The sequence below is a fragment of the Neopsephotus bourkii genome, unplaced genomic scaffold, assembly GCF_033783945.1.
Source record: "Neopsephotus bourkii isolate Nb327-2 ecotype Australia unplaced genomic scaffold, CSIRO-AGI_Nbou_v1 NB_951, whole genome shotgun sequence".
NCBI lineage: Eukaryota > Metazoa > Chordata > Aves > Psittaciformes > Psittacidae > Neopsephotus > Neopsephotus bourkii.
In genome coordinates, this window is record NW_026901445.1 from 457,615 (window position 1) to 478,210 (window position 20,596).

The 20,596-nt window shown below is 36.2% G+C and overlaps 1 protein-coding gene across 7 annotated transcripts in view; it reads left to right on the top strand.

The window, feature by feature from the left end:
* Positions 1-20,596, top strand: part of PPP3CB (protein phosphatase 3 catalytic subunit beta) — a 48,986-nt gene that overhangs the window by 892 nt on the left and 27,498 nt on the right. For 6 of the 7 annotated variants that reach the window (XR_009726298.1, XR_009726297.1, XM_061358707.1 and 3 more), the window contains exons 2-5: positions 12,441-12,641; positions 14,787-14,911; positions 18,037-18,148; positions 19,027-19,172. Coding sequence is in view for 5 of the 7 variants with exons in the window: in XM_061358707.1 (XP_061214691.1) it covers positions 12,441-12,641; positions 14,787-14,911; positions 18,037-18,148; positions 19,027-19,172 (584 nt within the window). In the remaining 2 variants the exon portion in view is untranslated. Of the gene's footprint in view, positions 1-12,440; positions 12,642-14,216; positions 14,348-14,786; positions 14,912-18,036; positions 18,149-19,026; positions 19,173-20,596 lie in introns of those variants that run through there. The other variant, XM_061358709.1, reaches the window with a different exon arrangement.

Genomic DNA, 20,596 nt, shown 5'->3' on the forward strand with positions numbered 1-20,596 from the left:
GTCTGGCCCCCTTACGCCTCGTTCTCTGCGGGGGTTTTCCTCTGTCTGCGCAAAGGAGATCCTTGTAATTGCAGAAGCTGACAGCACCGAGGAAGAGGGAGTGGAAAGGCGCTGCCGCCCTTTCTATTGGCTGCTGGTCTCAGGTTCCCTGTTCTGATGGAAAAAAAATCACCTTGATCTATTTCTTCGCGGCCTTTCTGGGTAGCACAATCTCATGGGAAGCCTTTAAAAGTCGAACGTGTTATACTTCTTAGGGAAAAGAAAAGTAAAGCCTTTTAAAGTAGATAACGTCTGTGTAAAACTAAGGCGGTTTAGCAACCAGAATGCTGTAAAACATTAATAGTCTCACTCTGGAGCACATCAAATGTGTCATTTTAGTATTTGTGACAAGAATAATCCTTAAAGTCTCCTTAATACATGCATTAGATATAAATTATCATTTATAGGATGGCATAGGTAATGCCTCAAACAATTTCTAGGTTTTGTTGACTCAAGTGACAGGTCATTTTATTTTGATCTCGAAGGTTTTGATATTGAGCTGTATTTGGCAATGGCAGTGATGATACTTGTGATATTTGGAATTCCTGGTTATAGACAAAGCAGCCTGCTTTTAAGATTGACATTCCTAGGGAGCACAGGGTCTGATGGAGTTCAAAGTGCCGGAGATCTGTCCATTTAACTTTTTATGTAACAGGGGAGGGGGGAGTGTCTTGAGAAATTAAAAGGGTATCTTTGCCTTCATCAGGTCTTAATTAAAGCCTTGGAATCCCATAGTATGTTTTGGAAATCAGCATGTTTTCCAGTAAGCTGGAAAGCTTTGCTCACAGTAAGCTGTTACTCATTTTGGATTGCTTAACCTGTTGATTTGTTTGAACGAATTGCAAGAGCAAAAGTAGAAAATGTTAAAACTAGTCTATTGGAAATTTGTGCTCATTAGTGCTAGTATAAAGCGCAGCTGGATTTTTGTACCTTTATTGCAATTTCTTGTAACAAATTAAGTTCTTCAAACAGTGTTAAGAGAGCTAATGGTAAGTGATTAGACACCTTAGTGTGCTGGAAAACCTGAATCTGGTTGTTGAGAATCATAGGTAAGACTTGCTTCATTCTAACAGGATTACAGCCTGGGGCTACAGTATTAATCTTTGAGCCTGGTTGTGCAGGATGCGTAACTATTGTAAAGGTAATCAGGCCTTAACAGCTTCATCTGACATAGTTACAACCAGTTAAATGTTACTGTGGCACCATTTCTCTATTCCTTCTGTTGACCTGTCCTGTCCATGCCTCTTGTGCTGAATCACTGGCTTCTGGAGAAAGCTTGGACAGCTGTGCCAAGCTGTGTGTGTTCCTGATATGAAGGACAGGGTGGTTTGGTTCCCCCACCCCCCATTAGATGCTATGCAGTTGGAAATGTGTTTTTTGTACAGTGACTCCAGAGATGCAAGATTGCAGGTTATGTCAGTGCTGATTGGGAATATCTATGCAAGATAACTAAGTTAAAACCATGTTAAAATGTGACAACTGTCACATCCCTGTTTGCCAATAGATGTGTTGCCTCTTGCATACCAAGAGATGATCACCGTGCTCTTGCCTGTTTTACGATGAATAGATTGAAGATACGGTGATACTTTCTTAAGGTGGGCCCTCTGCTTTTGTCAAGGCAACATTGCATACTAAAGGACACCAAAGTGTTAACTTTTTATACTGGAAATGTGTGCAACAGGCATGCTGGTGGAACTGTTAAGACAGCAGCTCATATGGTTGCATAATATCTTATACTTTTAACTTCTCCGATGCTCATTGCAGAAATTGCCTCTTTTTTTCCTAAGTGTCCACTTATTTGTTGATAATTATTAGTATTTATTTACTGTAATAAGGTTTGGGGATTCTTTTTAAGGTCATTTTTTTAACATATTTATTTTGTTTAATGTGACCCATTACAGGGAAAAAAACCCATGAAAGTGTTCTGCAAATATTATTTGTGTGTGTGTGTGTGTTGTGTGAGCTCTGTTCCCAAGGAAAAAAAAAACATCCTTGGGGCAACCAGGCTTTCTGCCTCTCTTTTCTGAGACATTTCATTTATAATGTCTTAAGTCCTTGAGAAAAGCTACAGTGAAAAATGTAATAATGTTATCTGGTGTGTCTCTATTGGTCCATATTTCAGCTTTTATGCTCTCCATATACTAGGTCTTTTTAGGAGGAAATGTGAATTCAGGACTTAATGCCTCGTGGTATTTGCATTGTTTCATCTCTTGCTTTTATTTTAGCTTTGCCTCCTTCCTCTGTTACTGGAAGAGAAGAAAAATAGCTATTACATTTCAGAGGCCATGAGAAATTAAATCCATTATCACTAATAATATATGTTGGTAGAAGTGGGCAAGAGCTACTCAAGAAAAAATAGTTACATTATTGTATAATCAGTAACTTTTCTAGTAAGGTAAGATAATAATTAGGATGTGTCCCTTTTTGTATTTTGACCTGTATATTTAGCAATTAGTGGGAAGTACATGTATCTAGAAAAAAATCTGAAATAAGATCAGGTGTGGTGTTCATATTAGGCATATATATAATACACATGATAATGGTTTTAAATATGCAGTCTGAAACAGTCTAGCTGTGTTGGTCTGGCATACCTTCCCAAGTATGAATTGTATCATCAGATTGGTTGCTTTTAAAGTGTATAGAAAGCTCAAAATTTTCTCTTTTCATGGTGTAAGCAATTTGTCGAAGCAATTTGTACTTGCAGAGTTTCCTATTAATTAATGGTTAGCTGTGAAATTGAAATGTCTGAAGTCAGTTTTTGGCATTTGGTTCCAAAACGTGTCTTATGGTGAGGTTCTTGTTACTGCTTTTTTAAATAGAGATGAGAAAATGAACCTGTCATCTTCGTTCACTGCTTTGTAAGACACCCCCTTCAGCTTTAAAAGATGATCGTGTCTCGTGGAAGGTGGCAGTTTCCTCTGTTATGTTCTGTCAAAATCATAGGGGGAGGAAACAGTATCTTTTTTCTTTAAACTGCTGTTGATACTTACCTGATGTATCTTGTGCTTTTGGGCTTGGGTTTGCCTTTCTTTTTGAATGATAATAGACTGACTTCAGTCAATGCAGCTGACCTTTCAGTGCATACGGCTTTTATACTTTAAATTTGTCAATGAAATGTATCTTTTCTACCAAAACAACTGTTTTCCTATCTCGTAGTAAAGGAAAAATAAATGCTTGTAAGCTCAGTTTGATAGAGTGGTCCTGAGCATGGTAGGGATGAGCCTTCATTGGTTTTCCTTGGAGGGCAATGCATCAGGGCTTCTCTGACCCACCTGTGGGTAGCTACCCCATAAAGTTGTGCTTGGAAGTACTCTGTCTTCATGGCATTGTGCTTTGCCCACTACAGGTGCTACTAGGTTTTCGGAAGCAATCCACAGGACCTTGTTGTGTTGAACAAACGGATACTTGATGCTAATTTGGAGATTATCTCTGTTCTTCTGGAAATGGGAGGCTTTGGTATTCCTTTGTTTTGGAGGAAAGTCATGATAGAGTCTTGACTGACAGCCAGTCATCATGGATATTAAATGGTAGCTCATTGAAACAACTCTTCAGAGAATTGAGAAGAGAAGCAACTCTTATCCTTCAGCAGGGTCCTAAATTAAGACATTAATAACTGCTTTTTAACAATGATTTCCATGTAGGAGGTAAAGAAATCATCACAGAAATCATCACAATTTCAGCATTCAAGAGACTGGTAAGAAAACCAAACAAAAAAAAAACAACCAAACCAAACCAAAACCCAACAGGTAAATGGATAAATGTTTACAGGCAGCATGAAGGCTGTTTTAAAAATATTATAAGGCACTTAGAATGCCTTTATGCCGCTGGTCAGAAATGATTCTGAAATGATCCAGAAGAGCAGCAGAGTAAAGAGAGTATTTAAAGGTCATACTTAAAAAATAATAACAATTTTGTTTTGGGAGAGACAATGGAATGGAGCTGACTTCTGACAAGTGAATGCTTGACTGGCCTTATACTTTGTTTTGCGAGGATGGTTAGAATGAATAAATCTTAAAATAACAGCAAGAAAACCCACCCAAAAATGGAAGCCTGCCTTAACTTCAGGAGGGCAGATTGGCAGTTGAGGCTTGGGAAGGTAAGGCCAGAGCAGAAAAATCTGGTGACTACTTACGTGTGTGTTTATTGCATAAGGAATTAAGGACACTTCCATACATGAGTCAGTTCTTATTGTTGAATGGGACCAAAGAATTGTCTTATTGAAATGTAAGTGGTTTCAGAACATATCAACAAAACAAACGTTCAAAAAATATCCCAGGACCAGAACATATTTGTCCAGTGGCTCTAAAGGAATTCTTTTGGGGTTTTTGGGTGCAAAATTGTGGATTTATTTTCCATAGCCTGTGGCATAACTCATCTTCTGAGCCTGAGAGATAGAGCACAGCAGCATTTTTTTATAAACTGTAGATTGAAATGGGAACTGTAGATCAGTAAGTTTAATTTAAGCAGACTCATAGCACTTGTAAGAAAGTGGACTAACTATGCCCCTGGGGAAATACGCTATTAAAGAGGAGTTGATACAGTTATAGATGGAAAGCAAGAGAAATTGTTAGAATATTTTGGAGGAGGCAGTTAGGTGACTGATCTGTGCAAAACTATTCATTGGGTTCCTTCATCAGAGTCTTAAAGTAAGCAAAAGAGAAAATATCCTCTTTTGGATCAAAATTGGTAAAGAAAAGATGTTATTAGGTTATAAACTTCCATAGTTGAGTGAGGTTAACATCTGTCATCTGGGCTCTTTAAATGTATTGATAAGTTAATTAGAAAAGAAAATGAATGGCAAATAGTAACACTTATTCAGGATGGTAAACTTCAGAGATGTTTCATATTGCTCTTGTTAGACCGAGTGGCTGGGCAAAGAAATTGCAGGAGATGCTGTTCTAATAAAGGTAGAGTAGACTCCACAAGGAGGGAAAGATCAATTTTCACTTAAATGTAGAGGGTAGTGAACTCAGAGAAGAAACATTAGGGTTTGTATGGATAATATTATGAAAATATTAGTACAGTGGCAGTCAAACAGGCTGAGAGGAATTTAGGGAATATTAGAAGATCAGTTTAGAAAACAGAATACACCATCATGCCATTATATGCCTCTTGTGTTATATGTGCATCTTGAACAGCAGCATGTAATTTTGGTACCTTTTCCTGATTTTCTTCTTTATCTAAAGATATGTTCAAAGGCACTGACTGCCTGTCATGGAAGGTGGATCAACAAAGGTGAGAAATCTGTGACTTGGAAAGGGGATAGCTCAGTAGGGGGTAGAGTTAGATACTGCTTACACCATGAATGATGTTTAATGGAACAGTTGAATAGGAAACAGCTACAGTTCTTGTCTCTCTGTGAAAAGGAGAAATGCAGTACTGAACAAAATTTTCCAGAGATTAATATAAAGGAAAGGTAAAATACTTTTTCATTTAATATGTAATTAAATTTGTGGAATTCCTGGTGCTAAGATGCACTGGAAGCAAAAATGATGAAAGTGTCTTTTCAGGATCTGGACAAAATTAGGAAGTTCTTCGCTGAGAGTGCGGTGAAGCACAGGAACAGGTTGCCCAGAGAAGTTGTGGCTGCCCCATGCCTGGAAATGTTCAAGGGAAGGTTGAATGGGTCTTTGAGCAACCTGGTTTAGTGTAGGTGTCCCTGCCCATGGCAGGGATTTGGAACTAGATAATCTTTAAGGTCCCTTCCAACCCTAACCATTATATGATTCTAGGATACATGGTAAGGATAAACTACCTAGGATACATAGTAAGGATAAAATACCTAAAGTACCTGCAGTGCCTTTATAGGGTTGCAAGGTTTACAAGGTCATTTTTCCTTGCTTCTAGAATGCTTGTTAATATAGCTTGCAGCATGCATTCAAGTAAACTTGAGTAAAGGGATAGATACGTGGCATTTACGAAAAATACCGTAATTCGCAAGAAACGGACTTTGCTGAATTTGTTCTTTCTTGCTTAGGATGAATAGGGTAATGTTCATCTTTTGACAACTGATTGTAGCTTTCTGAGTCAAGTAGACACTGCTGTGTATTTGTGCTTAACTAATATTTTCAAGTTTCCTGGTCCGTAGACCATCTGGGATGTCTTTATGCTGTTTCTTTTCCAATCTGTTCTTCCAAATACAGGAGGATAATTGGATATATTCTGTCTTTATAGCAGTCATGGGTGCTACATCTCTTTCTTCTGTAGGGATGTTGGCAAAAGCATGAAAAAACTCCAGGGACAGACTGAAATGACAATACATAGACACCAATGCACTTACAAAACCAAAGCCCACAAAACTTGACCAAATGACAGAAAACACACAGACAACTGTGCTGTCGTGGTAATAAGCCTGCTGACAAAAGGAAGGAGACTGGCCTATCTTTTCACAGAACAACATGGTTGTATTGATATGTGATACCACTTAGTGGAGACAAACATTGCATACTGTTTCACATATAAATACCACCGAAGCTACAAATTCATTACAGTGTCTGTGCTTAGTAACCTTGATAATGTGAGCTGAGACTATTTGTGAAATCAAAACTACTCTTGAAACAGAAAATGAAATCTGGGACATTGAACATGATTTTACAGCCAAACTGAGTTCATCAAACGTATCATGGACCTCTGATTATAGAGGAAAAAATGGCTTATTTTCTTTCACTGTCAGAGAAGAAAAATTATGTAAGTTTTAAGGTCTTAAGAGCAGAAAATACTTTGCCTGTGGAAGTACAATACCTTGTACAGTTGATCCCTGATACTTAACCATTAGTCTAGAGGCACTGATCTCATCTTTTTTCATGAGCCTATTCCAACAGATTGTCTCTGATACAAGCCATATTTAACCAAGGTTATTAAAATAGGCATATATATGTGTGGTTTAAATTTACAGTATCTACATGTAAGATTTCATTAGCAGCTACTGTTGCACTTGGTTACTAGGCAGTGTGAGATCTGCTTTGGGTCTGAAAGTAGTGAGTTTGTGTTAGTTGCCATAATGCACCTCTCAGCAGGGATTATTGTACTGGGTAAAAGCGCCATGCTAATGTAGTTTTCTGATTTTGAACCTTTTTACAGTGTGTTGTGAATTTATTCAGATTGGTGCTAACTTTGGATCTCTGTAGCATGCTTTATTCTAAGGTATAAATATACCTAGAGATTTCTAGAAAGTCAGTGTAGAACTAGGTTTAGAGGTTTTGCAGTTGGTATCTCTCTTTTAAGTACTAGTGCAGTATAAGGGTAAGGTGATTTTTTTTCCTCTTTGCAAATGGGTATACGAATAATAATAAAAAGCAATCCCAAAAGCTTCTCACTCTTCGGTTTTGCTTGTTTGCTTGTTTTTTTCCCAGCATTATTGTTAAAAATTTTGAATGTGCAATCATGATGTGCTATCTTTGTTGCTACTATGCTTTTACTAATAGGATATAGTATGTTATTTTGTGCAGCAGTAATTTTTTAGAGATTCATCTCTAAATGTTTTCCTATTGCTTAGCTTTGCTGGGAATGGAAGAAGGGAATCCTTTAATGACCAACACCATGTTATTTCCTTAGGGCAGTTCCTCTTAATTACCATTCCATTACATTCCCAAGAGCTCAGGTTATGCACAGAGACTTTGAAACATGGATTATATTTCTGTCTTGGAACACACTATGCTGCAATTCTTTTTCCTTAGGCTATAACATTCTATTACTGCTTCATCAAAGGTTTCATTAAACCCTTTAGTTTGCAGAAATTGTGTATATATGTATATTAAAAGATGTTATTTGTAATATTTTTTGAAGGTGTGAGCTCTAATATAGTGTTAACTATTAAGACAAAAATTAAAGTATAAAATAGAAAGAAACATTTTTTTCTAGTAAGTGTTACTGTTTTATGCAGCTGGGTGATGCAGATAAAATCTTTTTCCACGTTTTAGTCTGTCTTCTCTGATGACTAATCTAAGAATAAAAATTCTTAGTGAGCAATAGGTAAATACATGAATTTTGTGAAAAGGATTTTGTTAAACTCTGAGGAACTAGTTGTAAGACTTACTTTTTTTTCATGAGGCAAATATAACTTTATGGATGCTTAACTACTTCTGATACTACATTCATTGGTGTTGGACATTATGGATAACCCCTAGGTATACAGAGTTTTCAATTTGAGTCTTCATAAGAACAGCAATTAAAATAATCTGAGTCTTCCAGGCACTGGACAGAAACATTGGTTTTTATAGCCTCGAAGAAAACGTTGGGATCAGTATTATTTAATATATTCATCAATGATTTAAATGAGGGAATTGAGCGTACTATCAGCAAGTTTGCTGATGACACTAAGCTGGGAGGAGTGGCCGAGACGCCAGAAGGCTGTGCTGCCATCCAGCGAGACCTGGACAGGCTGGAGAGTTGGGCGGGGAATAACTTGATGAAATATAACAAGGGAAAGTTTAGAGTCCTGCATCTGGGCAGGAATAACTCCAGGTTCCAGTATAGGCTGGGGAACGACCTGTTAGAGAGCAGTGTAGGGGAGAGGGACCTGGGGGTCCTAGTGGATGACAGGATGACCATGAGTCGACACTGTGCCCTTGTGGCTAAGAAGGCCAATGGCATCCGGGGTTGTATTAGAAGGGGGGTGGTTAGTAGGTCGAGAGAGGTCCTCCTTCCCCTCTACTCTGCCCTGGTGAGACCTCATCTGGAACATTGTGTCCAGTTCTGGGCCCCTCAGTTTAAGAAGGACAGGGACCTGCTGGAGAGAGTCCAGCGCAGGGCAACTAAGATGATTAAGGGAGTGGAGCATCTCCCTTATGAGGAAAGACTGAGGGAGCTGGGTCTCTATAGTTTGGAGAAGAGGAGATTGAGGGGTGACCTTATTAGTGTATATAAATATATAAAGGGGGAGTGTCATGAGGATGGAGCCAGGCTCTTCTCAGTGGCAAACAATGATAGGACAAGGGGCAATGGGTACAAACTGGAACACAAAAGGTTCCACTTAAACTTGAGAAGAAACTTCTTCTCAGTGAGGGTGACAGAACACTGGATCAGGCTGCCCAGGGAGGTTGTGGAGTCTCCTTCTCTGGAGACATTCAAAACCCACCGGGACACGTTCCTGTGTAACCTTATCTAGGTGTTCCTGCTCCAGCAGGGGGATTGGACTAGATGATCTTTTGAGGTCCCTTCCACTCTCTAACATACTGTGACACTGTGATACTGCAACTTGCTAGACAAACTCCATGCTGTAGTTTCTTAAAATGAGCAGAATTTAGTGCAAATTTGATCTGAAATACAATACATGAACATAAGAAATTTTTTAAGAGAAGAAAATTTCATCTGCCCTGTGCTTAGAACCCCTGCAATATTTCTGAACTGTCGTAAGGAAGAGGTCAAAACCATATTTCTGAGTTCTGCAGCCATTGGTAGTAGTAAGAAGTCAGGAATGATTTGCACATTAGAGATCATTCACCTCAACAAACCATTCTCTACCACAGCCTGCATCTACCAAAAAAAAACTCCAGAAAGAAAAAAGGGTCATCTTTCACGTAAGTACATCATTATCTAGGAATAGTGCTAGAACTAATGAAGTGCAGTTCCTATAAAACTGTGTCTTGGAGGTGATTGACTTTGGTTCTGGGAAGGTATGATTTCTAATGCTTTTACAAAAATTAGAGCCGGAGAAATGTACTTCTTGAGTTGTCTGGTCCCTCATGAAAGGATGAGATCAACTCTGCTGCTGAAAGCAGTTTTGGGCCCACAAATAATATGTTAAAGAAAGTGGGAGAAGAAATGGCCTAAAACAAATTCATGCACAGATTAATATAAACTTCCAAGTAATGCAAAAATAACATGAAGAGAATATTAAGATCAGAAAGTCAAGTTCAAAAAACCAGTGAATGCTGGAATTGATATTTGCATGGTCATAATTAAGTGCTTCTAAAAATCAGTTAAATTTATCATGTTGGAACAATGGATTTCTCTTTTCAGAGACAGATTTATGTTTTTAAGCAATTGTTGTGCATGGAACAGACATGGTTGTCCTTTGGTTTCGTAAATATGTTAAGTTTATTAACATTTTGACTACATGGAATTTTAGCACTTCCAGATGAAACTTGAATCATTGCTAGAAGAGTCTGGAAGAACAGGCATGTCATTTCTTTCCTGTTAATAAAATACTGTATGTCCAAAAATAAAGTGCCAAATTTGTTCTAAACTGCAAAGACACATTTTTCAGCTTTTTCCTTCTTAGAATCTTTTATAAGAGGAAGAACATACAATTCTCCAGTTTATATTCTAGTATAATTTCATTTCAGTGAATATATGAGTGTGATCTGGGCATCAGACGTTTTATTCATAGGTTTTTATTACTGCATAAACCAGAAGGGTAGCAATTTGCTAGTAATCTAGAAGTCAATTTAAAGGAAGTCAATGATTGTTTTAGTATTTAAGCGTTGATTTTTTGCGTGTAAAGTTTAAAAAAGTTAAGTATGAATAAGCTGTCTGCAAGTGCATTCATACTGCTAGTTCTTATCTTTGAATAGATGTGTTTCTCTAAGTTTTGTTCTTGAATGTATTTGAAATAATATTTAAATGGAGTGTAGCTGAATGATTCTGCTCTTTTTTTTTTTTCCAATTCTTTCAATAGCAGTATGCTTTGGTAGGGAGATGTCAGATGAGTTTCATTTCCTGGAGTCTAGCAGGAGTGCAATGATATTCTGATGCACTGCTTAGTGGCAAGTTTGATGTATCCTCTTCTTCCACATCCCATGTTCATATTTCATTTGTAACTGAATTAACACTGTTTGAATTCGTATAAGCTGATGGCCTTCCAATGTGCTGTCTGAGCAGTTGCTGAGCCTGGTTTTGTCCCCAGTGTCAGACCTGTGCTACTTCTTTGAGAGATGGATCACACCGGGCTGCTTTTGACCTGCAAGCCGGGATCCAAGTAGTTCTTGTACTTCCATTAATTTCTGAAGTGTGTAGGATATGAACAACCTCTACTAAAATTCAGTCTTTTTAGAGACAGTGCAACAGGAAAATGTGGAAAACAAAGTCGAAGAAGGAATTTCAACCTAAAGTGGCAATCTTGTAGGCTCCCAATATTTTTTTATTTTTTTTTTTTTCCTGGCAGCATAAACTTGTTAGGCTGCTTAGTCAGTGGTTTGACAAAACTTCAAACTGGCAGAGTCCACCCTGGCACTTTCTGCCGTTCTGGGGCCATCTGCACTAGTGCTGCTCTCCATCTTCTCCGTTTATGCTGTCATAGAACTCTGTTAGAGTCCCCCTTAGTTTTCATGGGTTTGGGCTGAAGTTAGTCTAGTTATTCCTGAAGAAGTAAAATCTAACTTTTTGATTTCCATTACTGTCTCTTGAATCCTTCCTGATTCTTCTTTTTTTTTTTTTTTTTTTTTATAAGTCGGACAAACTGGAGTTGCATACTAGATTTATCAGTGGCACAATTACTTCTTTTGTTTTTCATTTACTAACAATTCTTAATACTCAGTTTTCTGGGTTTCGTTGACTTGTCAGCATCAAGTATTTTCCTAGAACTATAGAGAGCACCTTGCTTCTGAATAGTAGTAGTAATTTTATAATCTGTGATTTTTATATGTAAAGTTAGGATTGATTTCATTCATTCATTCGTTTGCATGTATTTTTATTTAATATGTGATATTTTGCTAAGCCACTCAGTAGCGTGGACAATAGCTCTTCGTAGCCTACCATGTTCTTCATTATCTGGAATATTTACTGTCACCTAAATGCTACATCACTCCCATTAGTTACCTTCTTTTTAGTGTAATTTATGAATTTATTAAATAGCACAGGTTCTAGTGGAAGTCCTCTAGTAATCTTCTTCCTTTCCAGGTGCTGGCTATTACCTCCTTTTATATCTAGTCCTTTAAACATTATTGTATCCTTTACTTGCTAGCGTTGGATTTGTTTAGGTGGGGTTTTTTGCGTGGTTGGTTGGGGTTTTTTGGTGTTTGGGTTGGGGTGTGTGTGACACTTTGATGGTGGAAATAAATCATTTCAAAATGCCTTTTGCAAGTCTGAATGGATATGAAATGGATCTCCTGCATCCTTGATAATTGTTGTGTCCTTCAGAGAATGGCAGTATATTGGAGAGAGAGAGATGTGTCCCTTTGCAAAAGCATTTTTGACTCTTCCAGATGTTTTACATATTAATATGTCTTCTAACTCTTGTTTTATAGTTTACAAATTCACACATTCTAGATGCCAATTTTTAAAATACACATACACAGATGGCACTGTTCCATCTGGCTTTTAATGATGTCATCAAGTTGGTTCATTGAAAGACAAATCTGCTACTTTGGATAGCAGCTATTTCATGACAGATCCAAGCCTAGATGGAGTATATTTTTAAAATGGCATTGTTGCGACTAATGTTTCTTCTTTTTAAATTTTAGCTGTCCCTTTTCCACCAACGCATCGCTTGACATCTGAAGAAGTGTTTGACACAGATGGAAGACCAAGGGTTGACATTTTGAAGAACCACTTGATAAAAGAGGGTCGAGTAGATGAAGAAATTGCACTTAGAATCATCAACGAGGGTGCTGCAATATTACGGAGGGAAAAAACTATGATAGAAGTTGAAGCGCCAATTACAGGTAATATTTATATGTAATTTCACTCATAAATAAATTTGAAAAAAGCCAGATATTTTCAGTAGTTGAGTTCATGTTAAAAATTGCTAAAATAAAATTTCTGTATAGTCATTGAATTATCTGTCCCAACTGTACTTGCTTAACAATACTCAAATGATCTGAAAAAATAGGCTGCACATTAATTTTCACAATGAAGTCATTAAACCTATTGGAAAAAGATCGTATGATTGCTATTAAAATGACAAAACAGAAAATACTTTAATGTTGATGAATTACAGATTACTAATTCCTGCAGTATTGTAAGTGGGAATAAAGATACCTACCTGCTATAGAAAAATGAACTCAGAATTATCCTAAAGTCTAAACATGTGGAGAGAAGCTAATTGGTGTAGTTTGAAGCGAATACTGTGAACTGGAATGCTGAGTGAAAATACACCTTCGTAGTTCCTCTGTAGATGAGACTCATGATTGCATGTGAAACCATGTCCTTGTGTTGAAAGGTGGTTCTAGCAATTTTAATGTGCTAGGACCAGATCCACTGTGATACAAGACTGACGGGGGGGGGGGGGGGGTGGGGGTGTGAGTATTTTCATGGTTAGACTAGTTTAATTTCTGCTTGACCTGATGAAAGGTGGAACAGGTGTCTTTTAGTACTTTTATTTATAAACAATCCAGACGGGCAGAACATCAGTGATGTTGCGTATCTATTATTTATGGTAATGAAAGTAAATTTGATTTATGCATTCAAATCAGATTTTCTTTGATGTGAATGTATTTTCTTCTAAATGGACCTCTGTAAAATTTATGTCTGAAAAGCTTCTTTTAGTGTATCACCTTGCTTTCACTTATTAATATCAGGTAAATGAAAACACTTAAATAGTGCTTCATTATTACTGCAATTTATTTTTTTTAAATAAGTGATTGAAATGGTGGAAACCAGTAAGTTACTGTCTGAACTCAAAGTCTTCTGAAGCTCCAGATAAAACTACACAGTTATTTATATGTTTAGAATTTATATATTTCCATTTATTCAGGTAGTTACCCAGAGCTACTGGTTAATTAGCAGCTGAGAAATAAGTAAAGTTCTTGCAGTGTTTCAGTAGAAATCTTAACAAAAGTGACATCAAAGAGAACTCATTCTATTTAGTCTAATACTTTGTAGGTCATGATGACAAATGGTCTGCTCCAAGGGAATAACAGTCCTGTCTGTGGTGTGCTATATCCAATACTTCTTTCCAAAATTAGAAGACTTTTTTTCCACAAAAAAATTTACTGATAAACTCTGAGAAGTCAGAAGATGCTATTCATCAGTTGTTCAGTGACATTTTGCGTCAGTGGAAGGCACGATCTCTCTAATTCCTGTTAATTGTTATCAAAATCCCTCATGCAGAAGCAAGAAGGCAGCTCCTGACTTCCACTGAGCTGGGAATTCCCGTGGGAATGAGGAATTAGGAGCAGTTCTCTTCCACATATTTTTTAAATTTCTATTTCCTTATTTTTTGAATTGTGAGATGACCTGGCTTTGTTGTATGCTCTTCAAAGTCTTCCCATCTGCTATCTTTGGCACTTCTGCCTTAGGTTGCTGACCACTGGTCTTGTCCTGTCTCATATTCTAAAAACACAAGAAAAATCCACTGTTGAAATAGTGAACATGGTTATTTGAAGGAGAAAAGTAACTGAGCAAAGAGAAGATATGATGATATTAAAAGGTATGTTAGTCTGACATAGAAACAAAAGCATACTCCCTGCTTTATTCAGTCCCACATGGACACAGCAAATTGTTGCAAAGCAACAGGCATTTTCAAATATGCATACCAAGGAGAATTCATGAAGATACCTAAGGGGCTGGGGAGGACAGTAAAGAGCTGCTGACAGCTTTCAAGACCTCAACGCTCAGTGCCTTAAATGTCTTTGAAAAGTATTCAACAGTTTGCTAGACTGAGATGGGGCTGTCATCAGCATTGTTGCAGGTAGTGAGGGCAGTATCTTAACAAAAAGCAAAGGGGGAAGCTTCAAAAATTTGTTATTCCTGCTTTATACCTGCCTTTCCTCTTAATTAGAAGTACTTTGTGGCTCTTAACTGTAACTTAGTAACTTTTCCGTTAGATTTTTTTTTTTAATTAATTTGACCAAAATTTTTGCTTGCAGTGTGTGGTGATATTCATGGCCAGTTCTTTGATCTAATGAAGCTGTTTGAAGTGGGAGGATCACCTGCTAACACAAGATACCTCTTCCTCGGTGACTATGTAGACAGAGGTTATTTTAGTATAGAGGTAACTGAATATATTAATGTTTTGTCCTAAATTTTTCTATAAGCACACTTTTATGAAGGTTTTCAAATGAAATTTTAGATGTGAATATGTTCTTCGTTGCTGTGCTGTCTTCTATGAGAGAGGCCTGCTCACAGGAGGATATTGATCCACTGTTTGAACTGTCCTGTTGAAACCGATGGAGTTACTCATTTTTCCTCCTCTTTCTTTAGTTAGTTTTTGAAAAGTTGAATTCTGTAGCTTCATTATACATAATCCTGCTTCTCTGGAAATAGGCAGGAAGTTGGTTTTGTAGGTTTTTGGTAAACAGGTGAGTAATGACTGCAAAGTGTTTTAATTTATTATGGCTGTTTTATTTGTATAAAGTAGATTAATTTTCCCTATGTAATCAAGTGTTTTTTTAATAATCATTAATATTTTTCTTTACTAAAATTCTGAGGGCGATTACAGATATTCCCTAAGGATGACCTGTGTTTCTGCCATTAATTTTTCAGGTATTTTGAATTAAAATGCTTTTTTTATTTTTCAGGATGTTTGTTAAGTATGCTAAATTCCAGAGATAACTCATGTATTCATATCAATTAGTTTCAGAGTTACGAATTTTAAGTTAACTATTCTTCTGGAGAGAGCTTTGGAAGCGCCTCAGCATGGGGTCTCTTAATAGGCACCAAATCTAAGAGTGGCATATTGTTTGAAATAGTACTTGGCAAGTCATGGTGTATGATAACTTCATTTTTATGTTAAAATTACGCTGTTCTAGTAGCGTGTGTGGGTATATACTGTGAAGGGCACGCACAGTGCCTTTTGTGGTTGTTAGGGATGGTAGACAAAAGGAGATGCAGCAGAAATGATTACCTCAAATTCATTTATAAGGAAAAATTTCAACAGACTTTCCCTATTTATCAATTTGATCTTCTTGCCCTGTTATTGATGATTACAAGTAATGTAACTGTCCTTGGAAAGGACATTTGCATAGCAACACTGTACATTACTATATAAAAACATGGTATGAAAGCTTTCCAACCATTACTCTTAGAAAGAAACTTCTGTACAATGGATGTTCTTGAATTTCTTAATAAGAAGAGGCTTGGGGTTTCTTTGTCATATAATTTTAATTCAGTCTTTAATATAATATTTGGCATGCTAGATATACTTGTGGAACATGTAAAAATATGTTAAATGTACCCTTGAAACCACTCCAGGGTTCTTAAAAGGCTTGTCTTTCTTCATTGAGATAATCTGCTCTCTTCTCCTGTGAGTGGTTCTTGGAACAGCAGTGAAGTACATGGCATATTATCTGAATAAAGTTGAATTGCTGCAAGTGCATGAAGGCAGGGCTATGCATTGTGGCCCCGTTGAGAAAGCAAAAAATAATATATGAAAATCAGCCATTTCTTCTCTGTTTTAACCTTTAAAAAAATTCCTGCTTACGTTTTTGCCTTAATTAGCAGTTAGGAAGTTTAAGTTGACCTCCAGGAGTTTTTATATGTGGTTACTTAAAAATCTTTCTTAGAGATTGGAAGCATAATATACTTTTGGTAAAATATTTGATGTTTTACAACACAGTAAAGGTGAAATTTTCTAAAAATATCCCAACAGTGAAATTTGATTTTTCACCATTAAATTTTCAGTCAGTCTGTCCTAAAAAATCTGTAATTGCACTGATATTTTAGTAATAACCCATGTCCAATTAAAATAATGTCATTGCTCCTAATAGGAAAGATAATTACATGCTACTGTAATTGTATATAACAAACTGCTGGGGTCAAGATGGAGTCCTTCACATAAGTGTGCAAGCAAGTTCTTTTCTGTGCTGGAAGTATCAGGACATAGAAAACTCTGACATTGGTCTGCATGCATTTGGTAATAAAAAAAAGAAATATGCCAATACAGCAAAAGGTAAAAAAATAAAAAATAAATCTTTTAATGCTCAAGAGGTAACATGATCGAGAGTGTGTAAATCTACAATTTAATCAAGTGTAGTATCCATTCACTGAAAGGAAGGGACTGTTTTGCTATTTTTCTATTACATGTTTTCAAGGTTGACAACTCTTATAAATTTTTCATCCCAACTGACTTAACTAAAACAGTTCACAGTTGTAGAATCTGCCAAATTAATTCATATATTCATTTGATGATAAGCACTTGTTTTATAAGAAACTGATTATGCTTTCTGCTGGGAAACAGTTTTAAAGAGTCTGGGGACTTTGCAATCTATCAGGATATTTTAGAGTTACAGAAGTGTTGGAAAGCAAATGGTATCATTAGAAAAATTACTATTTTGCATATTTTTACTAAGAAGATAAGAAAAATTCAGTAATTAGTTTAGCTTTAGCTAAACTTCATAGTAGAAGTCTTCGATGTATTTCTCCATGTTTGCTGTTTTTTTTAAGTGTTCCTTTGTTTTCTTTGTTCCTTCATGTACTTGCTATTCTATGTGAAATAACTGTGAAGAATGATAGCTTCAGGGTACTCTTTTTGATTTAAGAAGAACAATAATAGCAACTTGCAGGTGACTTCAGTGTAGTCCAAAACTTACGGGATTTTGAGATCTTTGTGCTCAGTTAAAAATACAAGAATCAGATATGAAATTTAAGAAATACAATTGGAGTATTGAACACTGAATAAAAACCCGGCTTTCCCAGATTTTTGAGGAAAAAAAGGGTTTACTCTGTCCATTGTTAGTTTAAAAATAGTCTTCAAATTATACAAATGACTTAAATGTAAATAAATTTGTGGTTGCTTTTTTTTTTCCTTCTTCAATCTCTGCTTTTCTTCTTATGCCAGTGTTTAGAATCATATAAAATCAGGTTTTAGGCACAAACATATACATTATTTGTCTAGATGAAAGTGTTCCATAGCATGACTCTGCTGAGTTTAACTGTTGAGTGTCTGATAAATATAAATATTTTTACAGCATTCTTTGTGGCTGTTCTTGAGAAAATAAGTAATTTGCATAACACATGTCTAGAACTGGACTTGGGGAAGCAGTGCTGTATTTAAAAATGGTGCATTAAGCTGTTCTTGCTTTTGAAGCTGTTAACATTCTTGTTCAGTGTTTCTCAGTAATAATTTTTTAAGTTCTTATAAACCAGTATATTTTACTGGATATCTTTGTTTTTCAACAGTGTGTGCTGTACTTATGGGTCCTGAAAATTCTCTACCCAAGCACATTATTTCTTCTGAGAGGCAACCATGAATGCAGACACCTAACAGAGTATTTTACCTTTAAGCAAGAATGTAAGTACTAAGAATGTAAAATTAGCTTCCAACCTGATGATCTGCAGTCTAATTTTGCTTGAGAGATATTTGTCTTCTAGTTTAGTTAAGGTCTTGAGAACATTTGGAGGACCCATTGACTTTGGTCGAATTGCTTGCAGTTAAGCGTGCTGTTGGGACTGCAAGTTATGTAGAACGGTGCTGTCCATAAAGATACTTTGTAGACCAAATTTTGTTCTATCAATCCCAATTTGAAAATCCTGGAGAGAGGAAGGTTATTTTGCTGTCTTGGCTATAACTGGGAGTGCAAAGTAACATGCTGAGCAGCACTGTGAAGCTAGCAAAAAAACCCTACTGCTGAGTTATTTTTGCATTTGGGGAGTTGATTTGAACCATACTAGTAAGATAACTCTTCGGTGTTCCTCCACTTGGAGGCTTGTGTAAGTATTGATCCAGTGATAAATGGATCATTTGCCCTGGTAAAACTGTCTTTGATGGAGGGAAAAGTGATATAATCTATAAGCAGTTCTTAGCTTTCACTATAAATGAGAAATCATACACTTCTCGGTAGTATTTTACATGAAGTGTGCTGTATAACTGTATAATACAAAATAACTCTGTGATATAAAAAAAGAAAAAAACCACTGTTTTTCCACACTTGAAATTGAAGAAGAAATGAAAAATGTTTATAGTTCTGGAATAGAATATCTCAGAAATATGCTTGCGGTTGCGGTGTTTGGAAATGCTCATTTAAACCCCAAATATTCATTGCTTTGGGTTGGGTTTTTTTTTTTTTTTTAAGCATTAGCTTTGAGATTTGTTCGCATAAGTATGATTCACTAGATTACTTCTTCCATCTAATACGGATTTCTTAATGTTTTATATTTTCTTCCCTGTAGGTAAAATAAAGTACTCGGAAAGAGTCTATGATGCCTGTATGGAAGCTTTTGATTGCCTCCCTCTTGCTGCTCTCTTAAATCAACAGTTTCTTTGTGTTCATGGTGGACTCTCACCAGAAATTAATACACTAGATGACATTAGGAGAGTGAGTATTCTGTGTATATGAAAATAAGTGGAAATACAGATATTTATATGGTACTACACAAAGTCATCTTTGTGAAATTGTCAGTGTATTGTTTTCTGTTCTTGTCTCTTTTTGAAGTGTAAATTAGGAACTGAAATGTAGTTTAAGTAGTATCACATTTAAAAACTCTTGGATTATTTAGTTTAGTTTCCATTAGTCCATCTCCTTGGGACAGCTGGGACTATTACATTAAAAAAAAACCTCTCAAGAACTGCCCATAGTTTCCTGAGGCAGGTAGTACATGTACAGAGCTTCATATCCAGTTGAAATAATGTTTTGTATTTCTTTCTGGGTAAAGGTAGTGTTCTCATAGCTTTCACAACAAAGCTCATTGAAGTTAATTGTAGTCTTAAAATGGTTTGTTATATCAAACATACTTCAGTTATTCTTATATTTCTTTGAAAGTTTTGAATATTTCTTATATTTCTTTTGCAGTGTTTAATAGAAATTCAGATTGCTGTTTAAAATGGCAAATTTGGTAGGCACTTCAGTAACAGCTGTAGAGTGCTTCTCACTGTGGTAAATGTGCTGTGTACATCGGTAAGAATGAAAACAAGTTTGAAAATTACACAATAGAGACATAAAATAGTCATGTGCAATTTAAAGGGAAGAAGAGTGTGATGACACAAGGTATCTGTTTCTAGCAACTTGGTTTTAATTTGCATGGACTGCTGATGTCAGGTAAAGAGCTATCAGATGGGAATTCTCAAATTGCTTTCCTTTTTGTGTATTCCTTTTGACTTATTTTAGTTCATTTAATTGACATCTTAACTGCTGTGTTTGGGATTCAAAACCATTCCTGTTATGATTAGTAACAGCTGAAGAGTAACTGGTGTAAGCTTAAAATATAAATATGTGGTTCTAAGAAATTTTGGAGTTAGTAAGGATGCAAGAAAAAAGTCGTTTATCCACATATGGATGGAGTTACATGGGGACCTGTTTAAAAAAAAAAGATCCAAATTTCAGAAGGAAAACCAAATTAGGAACAACTTTTTATACTATATAAGTATTGATACCCATTTTGTCTTTTATCTTCATTTATGGTATTTCTCATTCTCTTAGCTATGAAAGGCTGTGCACTGCCAAGATTTCAGCTGAAACAAAATTCTAGGAATTACGTTTTTAAGCCTTGTGATTTATAAGGAGGGAAATGTCCGGAGAAGTTTATGGGGATTCTTAATTTAAAGAAGAGAGACAGAGAATTCCTCATTTACAACAGATGGTTGTTATTTTTTTTAGTTCTTGGTGATAACTAAGGCTTGATCATCAAAGTGCCTTGAAAGGTATCAGGGTGCTACTGTGAATCTGTAATACCTTGCTTGCTTTCTATGGTCTGCTTAAATTTCCTTTTCTTTAGTAGTATGTAAGATGACTGCCACTCTTCA